The sequence below is a fragment of the Numida meleagris genome, chromosome 19 (assembly GCF_002078875.1).
Source record: "Numida meleagris isolate 19003 breed g44 Domestic line chromosome 19, NumMel1.0, whole genome shotgun sequence".
NCBI lineage: Eukaryota > Metazoa > Chordata > Aves > Galliformes > Numididae > Numida > Numida meleagris.
The window spans coordinates 3,396,151-3,416,777 of NC_034427.1; the positions used below are offsets into that span (position 1 = coordinate 3,396,151).

The 20,627-nt window shown below is 53.2% G+C and overlaps 2 protein-coding genes across 5 annotated transcripts; both read right to left on the reverse strand.

The window, feature by feature from the left end:
• Window positions 95–13,126, reverse strand: SGK2 (SGK2, serine/threonine kinase 2). Of its 4 annotated transcripts, none has more exons than XM_021416743.1 (14): window positions 13,075–13,126; window positions 8,869–8,938; window positions 7,852–7,909; window positions 7,159–7,208; window positions 6,551–6,608; window positions 5,903–5,986; window positions 5,446–5,577; window positions 4,527–4,639; window positions 4,013–4,049; window positions 3,377–3,463; window positions 2,751–2,846; window positions 2,331–2,486; window positions 1,832–1,921; window positions 95–1,612 (listed from the first exon to the last, which is right to left on the reverse strand). In XM_021416743.1, the coding sequence occupies exons 1-14, from the start codon at window positions 13,124–13,126 to the stop codon at window positions 1,457–1,459; spliced, it is 1,239 nt and encodes a 412-aa protein (XP_021272418.1). In that variant the 3' UTR covers window positions 95–1,456. The 4 variants fall into 4 exon arrangements, with proteins under 4 accessions (XP_021272418.1, XP_021272416.1, XP_021272417.1 ...); XM_021416741.1 differs by lacking the exon at window positions 13,075–13,126 and adding an exon at window positions 11,754–12,027; XM_021416742.1 differs by lacking the exon at window positions 13,075–13,126 and adding an exon at window positions 9,459–9,546.
• On the reverse strand, window positions 16,960–20,576 carry SLC32A1 (solute carrier family 32 member 1). Its single transcript, XM_021416845.1, has 2 exons — window positions 19,796–20,576; window positions 16,960–19,093 (listed from the first exon to the last, which is right to left on the reverse strand). Exons 1-2 carry the CDS (start codon window positions 20,171–20,173, stop codon window positions 17,906–17,908), a joined length of 1,566 nt encoding a protein of 521 aa, XP_021272520.1. The 5' UTR covers window positions 20,174–20,576; the 3' UTR covers window positions 16,960–17,905.

Consider the following 20,627-nt stretch of genomic DNA (forward strand, 5'->3'; position numbering starts at 1 on the left):
CTCCCGGGCCGGCAGCCGCCGGAGGGGGGCGCTGTGCTGGGGGCCTGCACCCCCCGCGCCCCCAGGTTCGGTGACATACAGGCCAGAGAGCAGAGCGGGGTACGCGCTTTAATAGAAACCGTGCCGTAGTTCTGGTGACTCCTGTACATACAAGATACAGTGTTCCCGTACAAGCTTCCCACAGCGTGAACATCACTCATCCCCTTCTCCTCCTCAAAAGGACTCAAGGAAAGAAAGGGCGAGGTGGCATTCAATAAGTACACCAGTATTTAAATTAAGGCAGAAAAAACAACGTTTCTACATTGGTGACAGGCATCGTCAGAGCAGCGCGGGCACAGGGAGGCTTCTGCTGCCGTCGTGCTGAGGAGCAGCTCCCCCCCAACCACACGTGTGGGGTCTGTCCCCCCACCCTGAGCTCCTGGGGCTCCGCACCACGTGTTGGTGTTCCTCAGACAAGTCAAGCACATGCTGTGAAAGAATTCCCACCCTCCACAATCTTTATTTTGCCAAGCAACCCAGCCCCTTCCCCACCCATTTTTAACTGGTATTTGTTTTTCTTTAAAACACGTTTTGTTTTTTTAAACACACAGCATACCCTTCCTGCATCAGAATAAGAGCAGGTAATCCACTCAGCTCAGGAAACGACATGCTCGGAGGAGAGGTCACAGCACACTTCAGGACCTACAGACCTGTCAGCAATAACTGACAAACAGGCTCAGCCCAGGATGAGGAAATGGCTTCCCCCCCCCCACCACCAGCAGTGCTCACCCCTTCCTCCAAGGCAGCTCTGCTTCTTCAGGGGGATCCATTGACCTCCACCTTTCTGAAGTACTGAAATTCATCAAGCACAGGCAGGCAGGAACAGGGGAACCTCTGCAGCTATGAGCATTTTTAATAGCCATAGGCCCAAGGCTTGCTGCACTACCCCAGTTTAACTCCAGCCTAGCCCTTCAGATGAGCACATCCCACTTAAAAGGAAGAAGCCACTGATCTGCCCACTGCTGTGGTGTGAAGAGTTTCCCTTTGTTATGGGGAAGCCAAAGCAGTCAGACATGCTGGGCAGCATTAGCTCCACACCATAGAAATCACCTGTTACAGAGATGCGGCTGTGATGTGAGTGATGGTACATATACCTTAGCCATAAATACAAGCACAGTGAATACAATCCTACCAAGCAGTACAAGACACCCAGGGGAAAATAATAGTGATAATTCTTATCAGTGTCTCACTTTCCCCGTTAGAGGAACACGCATTTAGAGGCAAATCTACCAAACAGCACAAGTTAAGAGCTCTGTTCCATCCTAACCAGTTAGTGAATTAGTCCCAATTTCCTTAAACCATGAGCAAATGACATTACTATTCCTTTCAAAAACTGAAACAAGAAAAGCCACAGCAATAACAGCAAACATAAAAATCCATTCAGTTAAAATCTGGCTTCTCAGAGCCTTTATAAAATCTAGAAGTCCTCTTCAGTTGGTGCATAAGAAAATCCTAAAAATGCATCTGAGGCACTGGAGCTGCTGGCTGCTAAGTCGGGTGTGTGGGTGATGGAGGCAGAGATCGCTTCCTGGGTGAACTCTGGGTCAAAGTGCCGCAGATCAGCTGGACCAGCCTAAACCAAGGAGCAGAGGTACACATCATTTTGGGCAAGCAGACCCCAAGCACGTGCTTGTGGTCAGTCCCCTACCACCACACTTGCAGTGCATAACCTGCACTTCAGCATCCCTCACCATCAACAAGGGAGAAGTTCCTGGAGAAGAGCCTTGGACCTTGCAGCTCCAATTCCTTGTGGACCACTATAAGGTAGATACCAACTTAAATACCCACTTACCACATTAGGGTTGAACGGAGGGGTAATCCTCTTGTGGTACAAGTCATCCCAGTTTATTGGGCTGAAGAATACATGGTTCTTTATCTCAAGCTGCATGGAAAGGGGGAGGGGGTGTCAGTTGTCTGCTAACCCTTCTTTCTCAGCACCTGCCAACTGGTTTCATAGCAGTAAGTCACTGAAGCAACGCTTGGAGCTGCCACATGTCCACATAGGGTCCATGTAACAAGTCCTTAACACATTAAGGTCATAGTCCTATAATCCCTTGAAGGGATGAGATGACACCATTGCAGGTGTTCTAGCTTGCCACCACATCTTGAACCATAGCATTTCCCTTTAGAAAGGAGTCAACCCCATATACCTCTTTCAGGGAACTGGAAAGATCAACCTACATGGAAAGCCTTTCACAAGGCAGTGCTGTTACCATTAAAAAAAAAAAAAAGCTCAACATAGGAAGGCTTCTTATTCATCCTCCCTCCTAATCATAAGGGAGGCCACCTACAAAGTCTGTTTTGGCACCCAGCCTCCTCTTCTGGTCCTTGTGGAGAAGTCCATGGAGGATATCACAGGCTGCCACAGTCTTGCTTCCTTGGATCTGGAGTTGCTTGTGGAGAATGTTGTCATACATCTGAGACACATCCCGGCTATAAAAGGGAGGCTAGTTTGAAAGAGAAGAGAAGCAGCCTGGTCAAGTACAAGCTGCAGTAAGGAACCACACATCACAGGCCAAAATGAGTCCCACATGGAGAAGTTAAGGGCAACCTGAACCTCTGCTCAAAGGAAGGACACAATTGAATCCTGCATTCAGTTACCTGCCTCAGTTGTCCATGTTGAGTACCATAGGAACGTGAGGTTTACCTCACTTCACACATCTGGAAGTGAAGTTCTCCTCTACATAAAATAAAATAGCCTCCAAACTTACCAGTCCAAAAAGCATCTCATAGAGAACAGCTCCCAGGCACCACCAGTCTACTGTTCTGTCATATGGCTGCTTCTTTAGCACCTCAGGAGCTAAGTACTGGAAGAGTCAGAAGTAGTCAAAGAGTCAAGTCATAAAGGAAGGGTTTCACCTTTGTAAGTATGCAAACCCAGCTGCAGTTCAAGTTCAGCAAATCCATTTGGAAGTACACAGCAGCATCTTCTAATAGACTTACAAAGATTTTCCATTTGCCTCAGACACCTACCAACAACCCACCTGTCCCCCAAAAAAGAAATTAATTGTTTTCCTGGGCTACAGAGTGTTTTCTTCCTAGAAACAGCTTGTACAATGGTTGGCCACCCACCAACAAAACCAGCAAACCTGTTCTGCGCTGACACATCACGCTTCTAACGGACTCATGTCATTTTGAGATGGTTGCAGTTTCCAAACTCAGTAGGTCTACCCAAAGCAATGAAACTACTCATAGCCCAGGTGCAACAGGTAAGCATTCACATGGCAAGCAGCACATCAAGTCTGGTCTCACACACAATCATTTCTATGTTATCAGGCTCCCTGTATCAAGGAGGCACTCGGCCTCAACTCATAGCAAAACTCAACATGGGACATACCTCAGGAGTGCCACAAAACGTAGAGGTAGTCTCCTCTTCCTCCATTCCTTCCTTGCAGAGTCCAAAATCTGTCAACACCACATGTCCCTGACAAAAAGAATTTCAGCCTGGCCCACTCTCTCTGGAGAAACAGCAGGATTTCCAAGCACTGACCTTCACATTTATCTAATCTACATTTTAGTGCCCCGCTGGTCACCTGTTCTCCCTTCCCTCACGTTCTGGGTGTCCTATCATGCAAGTAGAAAGTCTATGGAGAAAATAAATAAGTATGTACATTTTATAAAGTTTCTCTACAACTGCATCACTGTGATGACATCCAACACTGCTGTGCTCTGCCACTGCTTTATCCCAGAGCCAGGTGGTATAGCGTCACCACCAGAGTAGCAGTGACTTACTCCTAGCACTAAATTCCCTCCCCAGAAGACAGGTCCCAGCTCTTGGAACCAAGCTGAGTGTTTTGTATGCAGTTCTGCAGAGTGTGTGCTTGCTCCCTCTTGCAAGATCTGTGCAGAAATGTAGTGGTATATAGATATAAAATCCATGCAATGGAGTAAGCCATGGCTTGTAGAACTGTAGCCCTCTGATTATGATGCCAATGCTTTTAAAATCAGAAGGCAGCACGAGAGGGGCATATACCTGGCAATCCAGGAGGATGTTCTCGGGTTTTAAATCCCTGCAAGGCAAGAAGCTGTTTGAGCAGATCAGGCTTTTCTAAACATCTGGCCTAAACAGCAACAGCATCAGGTGAAAAGAGGAACTAACAAGACTTCATAAGCCAACTCACCAGGACCTTTCCCAAGTGCAAACTCCCATTGCTCTTGGGTATTAATATATACACATTAACATGGAACTGCTCTCATAGAGGTCAGACGTTAACTTGCATTTCATCATGCATAATTTGTTATAGAATCTCTTATTTCTTTAGCAAGGTTTATCCTAAGTCTTTCTATGCAACCATTGTCTTTTCCCCACTACTGGGCTGGGAGTGTTTATTGCCCAGCTTGTCCCATGCAGACAGCACACCCCTCACAGCCATGAATGCCACTACACTTTGCATGGCCCTGAAAACCTCCCTTCTCTCCCCAGTCCCGCACTCACTGGCTGGTGGATCCACTGCCTCTGCTCTCTCCGGCATGAATATGTGCCTTACCTATAGATGATGTTTAAGGAATGCAGGTAACCAATTGCACTAGCAACTTCTGCAGCATAGAATCTTGCACGGGGTTCACGGAAACAGCGCTCTCTTTGCAAGTGGAAGAATAGCTAAGACAGAGACAAGAGGGTTTACGTCCACTCTAAAAGCTGAAAGATGTTTTCTGGCCCACAAGCCAGCTATTCAAGGGAAAGCTGATTTGTAGCAAGGGGCACACAAACAGCACCAAATAAGCCCAAGCCAAGTAGCCTTATTTCGCTGTCTAAGCACCTTTCCAGGAATTGCTGCATTTGTCTTCCTCTTATATCAACATTGCACTCAAGAACCCATTGCCCAAAACCTGGCCACCTGCTGGTCTAGTTAAGCTTTCTTGCTAGCTCCAACTCACGAGCCCATTATAGGTGTACTGTGGTCATAAAAAGAATTAACCTAAGAATCCCATATGAATTGGAACTCTGCATAAACAAGACATCTATGTTAGTAGCACCTCCCAGTCTGTTCCAGGTAGCACAGAAAGTGACAGCTGTAGAGAGAGCAGCTTGTACATCTCAGAAAAAGAAACCTGACATACTGCAGTAGCATCACATGAGCACTAGACTGGGACCTAGAGCTGGCACATGGGTGGGTTTTCCATGAAGTTCACCAACACTGGAACATCTCACGTTCTCCATGGGATTTTAAAGCGTCCCTAACATTTTTCTCAGCATATTTGTCTTGATAATCAGCCAGCACAGGTCCTATTCAGCAATATTTTCACTTACAAGTGAGATAGCTTGCCAGCCCCTCCTAGCTGTTCTTTCCAACAGAGTGATGTTATGCTTCAACACCATTATCACCTGACAAGAAACTTTTAGGCAATTAAACAGTATGCCTGGGAAAGACCAAACAGAAGACTGAAAATGAAATCTGTACTTACCTCTCCTCCATTTACATAATCGAGCACAAAGTAAAGCTTCTCCGAGGTCTGGAAGGAGTAATGGAGGCCCACAAGGAAGGGGTGCTTGACATTTTTCAGAAGCACATTGCGTTCTGCCATGATGTGGTTTTGCTATCAAAAAGCAGGAAAGGAGTCAGATTTTTCTGGCAGCTCTCCAGAACAGCCTGCTCTACAGGCTCACTGTAGTTCTGAAGCCATGGGAATCTGGGAATCCTATGGACCAACTCCAGCCCCAAAAATTGAAGTACTCCCCCCTCTCTAACTTCACTTCATCTCAGTCCCTTCTCCACACTCCCATGGCACAGATAAATCCATGTTTACTGTGTGTGCTGTCTATGCGAACGCTCACTTCAGCCAGCAGATAGCTCAATTGCATTACCAGTATTGCTCAGACACTGATCACTATGTGTAGGGGTAGTGAGGAGGGCAGACATACCTCCTTCTTCTTTAGGATGGTTTTCTTATGCAAGACTTTCACAGCATAAAAGGTCCCATCGCACTTGCGTTTGGCCAGGAGAACCTGCAGCAGAGTCATGTCACAGCATTGAGTCCCTCACCTTCCACCACGAGCTCACTCTTCCCCACTAGTTGGGCTCTTGGAAGCAATTACACAGCTTCAGAGGGTCAGGTACAAAGTTTTAAAGACCAGGCTCCAGCCTACTATCCCCCCCTTCCCAGGGCTTTCAAGTTGCCAGAAAAAGGCACTCAGCATCACCAAGCATCTTACACACTCAACAGAAAGTGGTTGGAGAACATTTAGACAGTCCCATTTCAAGTTCATCATTGCCATCTTATGAAGCACAGCTTTGCCTAGGCACCTTCTGCTAATTGAAGGCATCTGAGGCTCTATTACAATCATTCTTTTTGATCAAGTGCTGCCCATCACCACCTTGAGCATGAAACATCCCACTTCTTCCTAGAGCTAAAGTAAGAATGGACTATGGAAACCACTCTCAAGTCCCATCCTGTCTCAGTCCTTTTCCAAACATGGCCAAGATCCTCGGGAGAGGTGCAAGCAAAGGACAAATTCCTTCAGTTAGGGCATCTCTAAAAAGCCACAGCCCACCAGGACCAGCCTACTTACTTTTCCAAAGCTTCCTTTGCCAATAACCTTCAGGAAGTCAAAGTCTGTTGGCTTGGCACTGTTGGGCAAGAATGAAACAAGTTAATGTTTCCGGAAAAACAACATGCAACAGCAATGCCTTTATCAAAGCAATCGTCCTTCTTGGAAGCAGAAGCATTTGTGAAAGTGTTTGAAGGACACAGGACAGGTGACCCTCACTGCCAGCCAGCAGTCAGCAAGCAGAGGATTCACGCTGCATGTCAGCGCACTGAGCAAAGGCCAAGGAGCCTCTCAGGAAGCCACCTTCTGAGGCAGCTTATCTTCATTTGTAGAGTGAGGAATCAGTTTGGAAGCCAGTAGTAATGAGGAAGATTTTACCCTGTTATCCCTCAAAAGAGGGAGATGTGATTAGAGGCTGCACAGAACACGTACAGAGGATGATCATGGAACAGGAATGAGCTGCAGCTGAATATCTTGAAAGCTGATGCACAGCATTAAAAGCTAAGTGATGCCGTTAGTAAGTCTTTTGCAGATACCACCCTTGCAAGACGCAGGGAATGCCTGCTTTCCCCTGCCAGATCTCTTCACGGCAAGCTCCACACCCTACCTGGCTTCTGCAGGGAGCTTACTTTGGGTTAGCAGAAGGTCCAAGGTTGATGTTGTCAGTTGGTGTTGGAGGCTAGAGAGGAGGACAGCAGTATTAGTCACACAGAGCATGCTGCAGTCTGTGTTTTCCTGTCCTTAACATAGCATCCCTTATCTTTAATAAACATATATCAGTGAGATACGCAATAGATTGGTAAACTAAGTGATGGAGAAAGGGAAGACAGAGCTAGGCACTGCAGCAATATCATCCCCAAGCAGGAGGCTCTGCTAGGCTATAGTCTGTGTTCAAGTCCTCGTCCCATACATGCAGAGAAAGGACTAAGAGGTGGCTTAGGTCCTGACTTGATGCATCCAAGGTAAGGTGCTCCCCACCACCTATGCTGGGCAGGGAACCCCCATGCACAGCTCTGACACATAGGAGCACTTCTGCAGCAGGCACCAGCACCATCCCCAAACCCTACTGCCCATGCTCTTTCCAATTAATGCTTCAAACTGTCAGGTCTGGAGTCTTGGAGGTGACCTTATGCATAGCAGCACTGCAGGTGCAGCCTCCTTCTTCCCAGTGAAAAATTCAGTACATACACATCAGACACAGACATTGCTCTCATCTCATTCTCACAGATTCTGGGGGCATTATGCCTTACTCAAAAGACTACAGAGGGCTTCTTCCTCTTTTTTCCACCCTGGGGATTACCAGCTCTGAGCTGGGATCTCACCTGGGCACTGCTGTCTGAGGTCCGGGAACGATCCATTAAAATAGCAACTCGTTCAGCACTGGGGAAAAGAGTAAGGGAGCAGTGAAAACAAAATCCAAGAGAAGCAGCTTCACACCATTAACCTACCAGGTGTGATCATGCTGTCTCCTTCACAGGAGGTCAGCTGAGGTCCCCAGCTAGCTCCTCAGTAGCACTGCTGCTCCCAGGGCATAGAGGGGCACATGTGATAGGAAGCAGGACACAGCAAGTGCACATCAAACATAGCAACAGGAGATGGGGGAGAGAAGCGTCATGGGTACACAAAGAGTTTGAACAAGTACAAACTTCCTGAATGCAGTGGCTAGCCTTCAATTCGGGATGGCAGCAACTGGTCAGGGCACTGACACATGGAGACCAGCAGAGCTGCAGACACCCACCCCACTGAACAGGGATGCCATGGTCCCCAGCCTTGCAGTGTGGCCAGGTGAAGCTGCTGGGTGTCTTAGTTGGCTTAGACCTGCCCTGCTTGAGCACTGCCGGGTCCTGCCAACCCAGCAGTTCCTATTAGTTTAAAGGGTTCTGCTACACACCTTGCAAAAATCAGGATTAAATATGATGGGGAAAAGGGGAGGGGGACAAAACTGAAATCTGTTCCCTTCTCCCCTGCCCCAGAAAGCACTGTTCCTCTGTGGCCCCACAAGGCTCTGAAACCCAGGCAGAGCAGCTCTGAATATTCCTCCCTCCCTACTCCCCCACCCTCTCTCTGCCTCACCCCAGGCACAAAGGGGCCCGGAAGACCCCACAGCCCCCCAAAAATCTCACCTGTGAGCAGTGCCCCTCTCTGCCCCACACACAGATCCATGGTCACCCCACACCCAGTGGGGCAGCGCAGGGCTGGAGCTGCAGGGTGGCAGCGGGCACTGGCGGCCATCCCCGGGACAGCCCACATCTGGCCAGTGCCAGCCAGCGCCATCCACCACCAGTGTCACCAGGCTGAGCTTTTAAAGGGCTCCTGGCCTCAGGGGGTTCCATACTCACTATGAGCAGAGCCTGGAGCCGGACGCCTTGATGGTTTGTCCTATCCTCTCGCGGCCGTGCTTGATGAATTCTGCGGGGCAAGTTGGAGCACAGAGCCGATCAGCAGGCAGCGCAATCACAGGCACAGAGGCATGTTTGTTCTTCACTGACCTTGCTCCTCTCCCCACAGCCACCCTCCTCCCCTCCCACCCACATACCAAAATAACCAGGAAATTATAGGAACCAGGACAGCTCCCTCCCACCCCACCTGGAGCCCTCAAGAGCTCCCAGGATGGGGACAGGAGCCCCAAAGCAGGTGCCCCCCCCCCCCCTTCCCCAGGGCAGAGCAGGACCAGAGCTCCCGCAGCACCACCAAGCCCCCGTCAGCCATCCTGACCCCCAGGAGGGATGAGGAACGCTCACAAGGTTGCTGCTGTGCTGGGACACGTCACACACTTGGCACATGCACTGCCACTTTCATTCACGGCTCTGCAAGTAATGAGGGACCTGAATGAGACCTTTCAGGGCCTGCAGGAGGTGAGCCAGAGCCTTGGCCAAGGGAATGCAGCCAGTGCCAGGATTCCCACCCAGGAGCTGCTGCCAGTACCCACCATCACCATCACCTCTGCCCTGGAGGAAGAGCAGAGCCCTGAGCCCACTGCACATGGGACAGCCTCAGGAGCACAGCCTGAGCGGGGGAGTTCCCTGTTGTGTTCAGCAGGAGATAGCAGAAAAATTCTAAGGCTCATTCTCACCCTCTGGAGAGATTCAAAACATCCACACGTGTACTTCTTCCCCACCCTTATAAGCAAGTGCTTTTGTGGACACAAGCAAGCTGCCATACCAGAATAGCTCTACTACGGCCAAAGTAGCGGCTGCCAGAGCACACCTCCCCAGACAAGAGGTTGGTAGGAGCACACATTTCAGGGGTAAACAAGCCCAAGCCCAAGCCCAACTGCAGAGCCCTTTCATGTTACAGCTTCTAAACAGGCAGGGAAAGCAAGCACCCAAAGCAAACCTCATGAGGCATTCAGCAGGACCTCACCCAGCAGCAGGTACAGGAGCGCAGCCCAGCAGCACCCAGACTGGTTGGGCCCTGCTCCCTCCCACCGGGTACAGTCCTAGTTTCCCTGCTTGCCTCCCCACCCCGCTGAGGTTTGCTGAAGGTCACCTGAGCCAGGAACTGTCTGCCCCACGTGCTGTCAGACAGACTGGGCAGATACCACGGGCACAGGGCAGGGACTTCAGCCCTGATCCAAGGCTGTGGATAGGGTCAGCGTGGGTGACTGGGGAGCACGCGAGCAGAGCACAGAAATGCGCCCATGTAGAAGTACCTGCAGGCAGCATGGGACACCGGGCAGGAGGGGCTGGGAGCTGCAGTGAGGCAGAACAGTGCTGCTGAACAAAGGCAGGCAGCTCTGCAGGGCTGTGCACATGTTCCCCCCACCCCCATGCCCCGTGCTGCTCTGCTGCTACTCTGCTGCCAGTGGAGATGCTCAACAAGTCCCTGCTGACCACAGGCACCATTCCATCAGGTGCACTCTCTCTGAGGCAGCAGCCTCTCTGCACTGAGGCACCATGCACAGCATTAGGCTCTGTCCATCCCCATCCTATATCACTTCTGTTCAGACCCAGACCCACCTCCACTGCCAGCCCACGCTCACCTGCAAAGCCTGGCCAGCTCCTGGTCGCTCAGCAGATTAGAGACCAATAGGCTTTTCCTTACTGCTCCCAAACCCCACTCCCCCTAAAGCACAGAGATTTCCCAGTGCACACATGCACAGAACATCAGAATCAGAACTAGGTCAGGGAAGCACACAGGAGCTCCGGGTTATCCATGCCTGGCTGCATCACTCCTTGCACCCGCAGGGGCAGTAGGGATGCTCCAGGCACAGGGCCACAAAGCATCACCAAGTCCTGAAGAGTTTCGTGGCACAGTGACTTACTGCACACTGCGAGCACGAACCAAGCACCCCACAGCCCTCCCCAGCAAGCATCACACCCAGCATACAGCTGCTACTTACAGGAGCACTCACTGCAGCACAGTCTCCCCCAAGAAGCATCCCTCAGTAACACGTTTCCTCCTAGCACACAGCAGCAGCTCCCTCTTCCTACAGCAGCTCTGCCAGCAGTGACCCACATTCCCATGCCAGCCCAGCGTTATTTGCTACAAACACATTACCGATGCAACGCGTACCTTGCGGAGAGGCAACCTCATGGACACGTCATGTGCAGCTGCCTCCCACCCTCCTCCTGATGTCAGCGCTCTCAGCATCACTTCACACCAAACCCAGACTGCAAACCCGCTCCCATGCTGGGAGCACGGCTCACAGCGAGGCAGAATGGCCAACAGGGCTTTGGAAAGAGCACAGGACTTAGAGGGAGCCACCAGGGCAGCCCACAGCTCCCATCCTGCACACAGCATGGGGGGATGCCCCAGTTTCAGCTCAGAGCAGGAGCACAGGGGGAGGTGGGATGGACTTCTGCAGACACAAGGTTCTGCTGGCAAAGAAACTCTCAGCTTCCCCCTGCTACAGATCTGAGAGATAGCTGCAGGCCAGCACTGAGCTCTGCTTGCATGTTCATGAGAAGCCAGAGGAGGGTGCAAGGGAAGACTTTAAGGGCTCCTCCACTCATGGAAGTGCTCTGAACTGTCCCCCAGAGCTCCTCACCCAGTTATCTCCTGGGGATCCCATCCCCGACACCTGTACAGCGCTGCAGAGCAGGAGGGTGCAAGCTAAGCTGCTCCAGCTGGAGCCTGCAGACAGCAGCCCTCGGGTTCTAGAGAGAAAGCTGCGTGCAAACCTGGAGAAACAGCAGGCAGCTGAAGCCTGCAGCACTTTGCAAAGATATTAAAAAAAAAAAAAAACCCTGCAAAAACAGAGAACAAAGCATCAGCCACACACCTGGGAGCATGTCACCCAGCACAGGCTGTGCTGGGAGGCACAGGAAGCAGCGCGCAGTGGGGGAGCATGCAGTCCCCTCACTCCCTGTGCTCCCCATCTCTGCCCCAGCCCAGCCCACTCCCAGCAGCTCTGTGGCCCCAGGGGGCTCTTCTCCACACCCCAGCAGGGAGCAGCAGGGCTGCCTGCAGCACGGCATAGAGCTCATGGGCACCCCTCTTGCTCTAGGTGCTGCTGCTACACTGCAGCCCTATAAAGAGAGCAGGAAAGCTGATCAGCTGCTTGCAGGGCCAGGCACCTGCCAGATATAGTCAGGGGCTGGGAGCCCAGCTGAAGCTGATGGGCTGTGGGCTGTTGGGGACCTGTCAGGTGCTCTAGAGCAGTATTTTGCCTGTTTTAGTGAGCTGGGCGTTTGGTCATGTGGTTGGGAGGAAGGTTAGAGGTGCCCTTTGGTTCCGCTTGAGCCTAGAAGTTCCTTGCAGGATGCTCCTCCTGCCTGGGGAGTGGGGTTAAATGCAAACACGGACACATGGAGGAGAAGCAGAAATAAAGCTCTGAGCAAAAGCAGATATTGCAGAAGGGCTGGTGTCTTCTCTCTCTCATCATTAAAAATAAAACAGTCTCTTGCAGCTTCTGTTGTCATTTCCTATAATGTCTCCTGCCTGTGGCTGCAGGAGGAGCATAGCTCACCCAGCAGCAGCTCTGCCTGGTGGTGTGCACAGCCAGTGGGGCTGTGGGTGCTGCAGTGCCAGCAATGGGTGCTGCAGTGCCAGTGATTGAGGGAACTCCACGCCCTGTGTCAGGGCTGTGCTCACTGCTGCAGAGTGTGCCTGGGGCTGCTGCTTTCCCTCAGGCCAATGCTTTGGCTCAGCATCCTCAAGCTATCAGCACAATCAGCATTTAAAACTATCACCTCCTACTATGTTTTTAACAGAGGAGTGATACTTCTTTTTATCTACTATTTTTCTCCCTACTTGCAAAGCACTGATCACGTTTCCAAACACTTTCAGCAGCTGACTCCCTTTTTCAAATCAATATATTCTCTTTTTTTTTTTCTTTCAATAAAAGCCTCAGTATTATTGACAAAATCTCTCTGATCGTGTTCTTTGCAGGTGATGTCTTTAACGAAAGAACTGCTTCCTGGCCAGAGACAGCAGAGGGATTCTGGCAGGAGAAGTTTCACCGGGCAGAATGCATAAAATACCAAATGTGGCGTTCTCAGCAGCGGCAGCGAGCGCGATGGGAGCAGAGCTCAGGCTGTGCCCTCCCAGCCCCTCTGCCCGCTCCCACTCTGCCCCCGCTCTCCCACCCCAGAGCCCATTACCCTTGGTCTTCCCCAGGGCGCTGGAGGAAGGCTCCATGCAGGCTGTGGGCATCAGGGCAGCCGGCCCCAGGAGTCCTTAGGTGGTTGCTGTGCGAAGGCAAAGAGCACACGGTGAAAGGAGGGACGAGCGCGGGCGGCTGTGCTGGAGGGCACGTGTGTCATGCGGGCACATGTCCCTCTAGGGCCACACACCTTGTGCACCAGGACAGGCGCGGGGACGGAGCCCCTCATCCCCCGCACACCGTGTCCCCGCGTGTCCCCTGCTCACAGCAGGGACAGGGAGTTGGTGCCGGTGGGAACTGGCACTGGAGCTCGGCTCTGAAATCATTAACCCGTGCTGCAATTAAACACTGGCCAGCAGAGCCCCGTGGCAGCGCAGCGGTGGGACGTTGCTGTGTGGCTGCTGGCCCCGCTGTGACAGCATGCCCGGCTCCTTGGCCCTGCCAGTGTCACCTCCCAGCCCTGGGGACAGCCTGGCAGGGACATCGGTCCCACGGAAGGGATGTCACCCCAAACGCATGCAGAGGATTCCCAGGGCAGTCCCCATGTCCCCGGGGGTGGGGAGGATACCATTCACAGAGGTCCCCCCGGCACAAGTTAGCCTGGTTTCCTAGACAGTAGAAATGAATTCCAGGTGCTGCCAGCATCGCTGTCTGTGGAGGGGGGGGACACTGCCCCGCTGCCATGCAGCTCGGAGCAAGGCACATCCAGGCAGCACCCCCTGCCCCATCGCATGTGCGCGCTCTGGTTTGAATTGTTTCATGCAGCTATTGTGTAGGGAATGTGTGTGATTAAGATAGGGCGTGCTATCTTAATCTCCCTATCAGGCGATATCCATACCCCTAATCATAAATGTGTCACTTGCAGAGGAGCCGCACAGTGCCCAGCAGCTGGGATTACAGGGAAGGGCACTGATAAGGGGAAAACAAACACTTCTGCAGAGAGCACTGTGTCTGTCTCCTTCAGGCAGCAGTGAAAGGTGACCCAAAGTGCTCAAGGTGTCAGCAGGGGCTGTTTGGGGCTGGGTTATCCATGCTGCAGGAGGGACGAGTGGGACAGGGCCTGGTGGGACAGGGACAGGAGAATCTTTAAAAGGTCTGAGCCCATTTCTTCATCTAAGAGGACAATGCAGTTCTGTAAAATCTTAGAGCAGTGCGGGACGGGCCCTGAGGACAAGGGCAGAGCAGCAGTTCCCCTCCGGATCGAGCGGGGCTCAGCAGCACGGAGATGGCTCCATGAGCTGCCCCCAGAGCAGCCCCGCTGTGCTGCCCTTGTTAAGGGCACTCACATCCCATGAGCAGCCCCCCCCCGTGCTGCCCAAGAGGGGCTGTCCCTTTGGAGAGATGCGGACACAGCCACCTTGAGCACCATGAGATCAAAAACTCATTTTTGGTGCACATTTAATGCAAGAAACCTTTTCACCTCCTGCAATATTTCCAGGGGTGAGGATGCTGTTTCTTTCCTCCCTGGAGCTGCTGTGATTCCTGGGGAACGAGCCTGATTTCAGGTTGGATATTAGGAAACATTTCTTCTCCAAAAGAGTGGTGGTGCGCTGGCACAGGCTGCCCAGGGTGGTGGGGTCACCATCCCTGGAGGTGTTCAAGAACCATGGAGATGCGGCACTGAGGGACATGGTCAGTGGGCATGGTGGGGTGGGTTAGGGTTGGACTTGACTATCTTAGTCTTTTACAACCTTAGTCATGGAATCACAAAATCACAGAATGGTTGGGTAGAAAGGGACCTTCAAGTCCACTGCGCTCCTTTGGCCATGGGCTGGCTGCCCCCCACCAGGACAGGCTGCCATTCATTTTCAGAATGAGAAGGTGTGGAGGGTGCTGCAGCACACGACCGGAAGCTACATATCTGCAATCAGAAGCCATCTGGAATGGAGATAATCATTTTCCATCCTTTTCTTCCATTTCTGCTGCTATTTTGGGCTTTAATTTGCTCACCCCGCTGCATCTCTTGCCAAGAGGATGGGCACCTCCAGAGATGAAGCACCCACTCTTCTCTGGGCAGCAGTGCCAGGGCCTCACTATTCTCTAAGTAAAAATTTCTTCCTAACATCTATCCTGAATTTCCCCTCCTTTGGTTTAAATATCTCTATGATTCTGTGACTCAGGAGACCTGAGCCCCCCTGCTCCCAGCTGCCTCCCCTGCACCCCAGTCCTGCGCCCACCAACTCACCCAGCAGTGAGGAATGAGTCCTCCACCAAAACCTCTGTGCTTGTCCCACGCTGGCTCAGCCCTCAGGAGAAGAAGGGAAAGTCATGGAGAAAGCAATGCCTTTCCCTGCAGCAGAGTGGGGCAGCAGTCCGGCAGCAGTGGTGGAGGCAGAGCTCTCCTCCCACCTGCCCCAGGGTTTTGTTTTGGCGATTCAGTCTGAAGGTCGAAAGAGAAGTCAAAAGGAGTGGCCTGTGGCAGGAGTAAATGATTAGCAAGGGACGGAAGAGCTGGGTGGGAGAGGAAAATCTCTCCTTGGGGCAACTGGAGGACAGCTTGGCGCCGGGAAAGTGCAGAGGGTGAAAGCAGGAGTCACTGCTGCTCACCAGGGCTCACAGCTCCTGACCCGAAATGCGGAGCCATGAGGGTCCCTTTGCACAGCACCAGCACCCAGCGTGCTGCAGGCAGAGCCCTCACACCACTGCAGCCGCCACCGATGTTCCTGCATGGCCATGAGGTCAAGGATTTGGTATTGCCCCTATGTATTAGGGAACTAACCCAAATAGGGGCCCCTATTCCATGCAAGGGGCTGCAAAGACACAGAGCAATAAGGAAACCTGTCCCCTCCTGATGCAGAGAAGGCCTTTGTGCCATTCGTTTTCAGAATGAGAAGGTGTGGAGGGTGCTGCAGCACACGACCAGAAGCTATATATCTGCAGTCAGAAGCCATCTGGAATGGAGATAATCGTTTTCCATCCTTTTCTTCCATTTCTGCTGCTATTTTGGGCTTTATTTTGCTCACCCTGCTGCATCTCTTGCTGAAAGGCTGCACATCCCTAGCAGAGCCGGCTCCATGTGCTGTCACTGCCGCCAGCACGGCACTGATTTGTGTGCTGGGCAGGTGGGGGCTGCCTGCACCGCAGTACCACTCACAGGGCCTCCACCACGGCCACAGCCATGCTGGGAGGACAGAGCCTGGGCTCACTCTGCAAGCCGCTCATGTATTACCCGATGGAAGCACAGAGGGAAGTGCTTGAGCAGAACTGACAGCAAGACAAAGCCCGGGGGGGCTCCCAGAATAATACCACGCTTCCCACAGCTTACGTCAGCTTGTGCCCCTACCAGCAGCCCTTTGGCCCCTAACAAATGCAAAGCAAAGGGCTGTGTCGGCCCATGAGCATCCCGCATCCCACAAGGACGGGGCACAGAGCACAGTGCAGTACAGCCGTGGGCTGTGTGCTCCCTGCGAGCCCAATGGGGAACGCAGCGAGAGAAGGGCCCTGAAGCTGCAGGGTGCAAAGCAAATGTGAAGCACAGCTGTGCGTGGTGGTGTGCTGCGCTGCTGCGGCCCCCAGCCCTGCTGCCATGGCTATCCCAATACTGGGCAGGGATGCTCTGGCTGCGCTCCGTGCTGTTCCCTCCACAGACCCCTGGAGACTGGGGCAGCTCAGCACGGCACAGCCCCAGCAGGGCACGGCACAGCACAGCCCATGGGAAGGGTGTTGGGAGCTGGACTCAAGCCAGGGCTCCTGTAAGTCCCATATTTCGTTTTGTTTCCCCCTTCTCTACCTTTGTTTGTAAGGGATTTGGGGACTGGCCCCCTCCCCTTCCCCTTCCAACACCCACAGACCTGGTGCTCCTCCCCCTGCCCCTGCCCAGCCCAACGAAGCAGGCCAGCTCCTCAGATATGTTTTCTCTTTATTGTTTGATATATTTATGTACCACATTATATGTTAAAGATAGACTTTTTTTTTCTGATATACATTTTTCATCTTATTTACCACAATTACACCACACATACATTGGAAACAGCTCCACGGATCTGGTAGATTGCACAGAATGAGTTTTGTCTTGGTTTTGTTTCTGTATCCTGAACGACGTCAAATCCAACAATATATACTTTTTTCTTTTCATTATTCAGAAATAATTCTTAAGATGAAACAAACCAACCAACCAACCAAAAAAAAAAAAAAAAAAATCACCGAGAAGTGGACTCCGGGTCTGTGAGTTCAACCAGAGGCAGAATGTCGTCATCAATGGGAAGCGCCATTCCTCGTGTCAGTCCGGATGGAAGAATTAAGCAGTCTGACATCGATGTGACTACAGTGTAAACATTGCAGATGACTGCAGCAGTGGCCATCGGCCAGAGCGTGGGTTGCTGGGCTATTCCTACAGTCTAGGTCTCATCTACGTCTGTCTCATGGTGTATGCAAAGGAATGGCGCTGCTCCCAGCACCCGCAGCCTGTTTGCTTCCATCTGTAAACACAATCCCACTGGGCCGGCACCGTTCCACCTCCTGCCGCGCTGCGGTGCCCGTCTGCGGGCAGCACTGGGAGCTGCGATCCTTTCCCTTTGGCTCATTCATGGGGCCGAGCTTCAGGCAACTAGTGAGGAGGTCCGGGGGGGAGGGGGGAGGTACCATGGATTTTCCTTCCAAAAATTTGAAAGAACACAAAAAAATATATTTTTTCATCTTAGCTTATTTCAAAAGATGGCAGGGCACCGTTTTCATCTCTTCTTACTTCATTTAATTTGCAGATTCTATGACGCAGAATTTGTCGGATGCATGTAACGAAAGTAATGACTCCTCGTTAAAGGGACGCAGAATCTCGTGGCTATGCGGATGTTCGATGCTATTCTCGTACTGCCGCCAGCTCTGGCCCCTCCTTAGTCTTCAGCGTTGGTTCTAAAGGCCTCTATGAGCCCTTCTAAAGAGTGGATGAACCCGGAGACACTGCAGATCCCTCCTATAACGAAAATGGCGACGTCAAAGAAGACGTGGTGCCACAAGAGCTTCCTCCACAAGAGCTTGAGGTGGAAAAGACTGGGGAGCAGGAAGCAGAGACCCGCACCCGTGAGGCTCCCAGTGAGACCCATCAAGAGGGCAAAGTGCGGGACGTAGATAGCCATGAGCAGGGTGAACACCACCAGGGCACACCGGAGGGTGAGCCCCCAGGACTTGAGGCGCCCGTCGCCCCCGTAGCAGTTGGGGAAGAACGCCCTGTTGCCATCCTGGAAAAGGGATCGCTCCAGGACCTCCACAGCTGCGAAAAATGGCAATGGATAGGAAAGCAAGGCTTTGGCCACCAAGAAAATGTTGACTACTGCCCTAATGGTGGATGGCAAGTTGTCTGTGATGACTTCCTTGGTCTCGTCAGCCCAGGTCAGATAGGCGACCAAGGCAAAGAGTCCCTTAAGGATGCAAGCTGCTATGTGCGTCCAGTTCATCATGCAATGGAACTCCTTGGGGTTCTGCATGTTCCCCTCCAGGGAAGGCAGAAAGATCTGAGAGGTGTAGCTGAAGACAATGATGCCAATGGAGATGGGAAACTTCTTCACGTCAATGTAAAACTTGACCTTGTCCCACGCCCAGTCGCGTGCCCGGGAGAGGCAGTAGGCGATCACCAAGATGTTGATCACAAAGTGGGCTAACGTGCAGAGCAAGCTGAACTTGGAGACTGCCTTCAGGTTCTTCAAGAACGCGCAAGGCAGGAGAACGGCTGTGGCAATAATGGACCACGACTTCTGGGAGACGGGCAGGTTAGGGAAGCTGTTGTACATCAGGTTCCCACTGACCACCACGTAGAGGATGCAGGTCATGACCAGTTCAATGATCTGAGCCACATTCACGATCCTGCCTCCCAGCGTGGGGAAGCGGGGCGCACAGCACGCGTTTGCTATGTCCACGTAGGAGTCTCTCACCCTGACTATCTCCCCATCCTCATTCTCTTCGTAAAGACAGGCAATCAGGATTTTCCCAGTGTAGCAGCAAACCACTGCAGCGAAAATTATTAAAAAGAGTCCTAGGTATCCACCGTGAAGGATAGCATAGGGCAGGCCCAGCACAAACATCCCCTAGAAAGAGACAAAATGGAAACTGTGTTGCTCGCCTGATGGAGGGGCCAGGAGCACGCAGTCGCACAGCTTCGAGCAGGCGCACACCCGCTGCCTCAGTCACACGCAGTGACACCAATGGCACAGCCCCACGGTCACCATGACACGCGCACCCTTCTCTCTGCGACGCGCTGCCCACGCCATCACGCCCGTGCACACCCGCAGCATTGCACCCCGGAGCACCCACAGCAAGCAAGCACAGCTCTGCCACCCGGGCTTTGCCCAAATCTCCGCCCTGTGTGTCCCTGGACCCTCAGTGCACCAAGAACCCGTCACCCCCCGGTGCCATCCTAACGCAGGGGGGACCAACACAGACCCCTCCCCAGCACATCCCCCCCCCGCAGCCCCCCCCATCCCTCACGCTGCCGCGGGGCCGGCAGAGAAAAACGATACGGATGTTTCGTTTTGAATTTGAGGAAGGGAGGAGGATACGGTTTCCTTTTTTTTTTCCTCTTTCTTCCTCCCATTTTTCTTCTTTTCCCCTTTCCCCCTCTTCTTCTTTTTTTCCCCCTCTCTTTTTTCCTTTTTTTTTTCTTTTTTTTCCCCGAAGTGTATTGCGCCCCGACGGTGCCGAAGGGGACCAGGGCAGAGCCCAGGGATGGGAGCGGGGCTGGGACCGGGGCTCGCGTCCCGGCGCGGGTGGCAGCGGGTGCCCGGCCGTACCTGGATGGCGTTGGTGACGTTCCAGCCCGCCTCCCACGCTGTGATCTTGGGCTTGCCCTGCCCGGACAGCTCGGAGCAGACCCCCGCGTCCTTGGAGGCGGAGGGCGGCAGCGGCCCGGTGCCGTCCCGCTGGTAGTGGATGTCCCCCTCCAGGGGCTGCTCGCCTCCCTCCTCGCCGCCTTCGGACTTGAGGATGTCCATCTGCAGCCCCTGCCGGTGCTCCATGTCCAGGTCGTCGCAGTGAGCGAAGCCCACCGCTTCCTCGTCGGTGGCCGCCTGGAAGCCCATCCTGGCGAACATGCCGCTCATCTTCGCCTGGGACTTGTTGGACACCGAGGTGGCCACGTTGGACAGCTTGCTGCGGAGGAGCGTGGCCATGGCGGCTGTCGGGCTCGGGGAGCCGTGGAGACGCGGAGACCCGACGGGGCGGGCGGGCGGCGGGGCGGCGGCCGGGACCTCGGCGCCGGGAGAAGGGCGGCGACGGCGGCGGCTGCGGGAGGCTCTGCCGAGCCGCTACCTCCGCTCCCGAGCGCAGGGCGAGCGGCTGCGCTGCGGGCTGCCCTGGGGCATGCCACCGCTGCGGGAAACCGCGGGCCCGCCCGCCCCGCTCCGCGCCGCTCCGCTCTTCTCCGCCGGTCCCTCCCGGACGGCGGCCGTCACCGGGCTGCGGTGGTCACAGGTCTGCGGCTGTCTCCGGACGGCGGCTGTCACCAACCGACGGCTGTCAGCGGGCGGCCGGCGCAAGCCCGTGGCAGAGAGAGCCGCGTCTCCATCGCAGTGCGCCCACCTCGCGGAGAGAAGAGAGGGGAGAGGATTGCTGCATTTCTGGGGG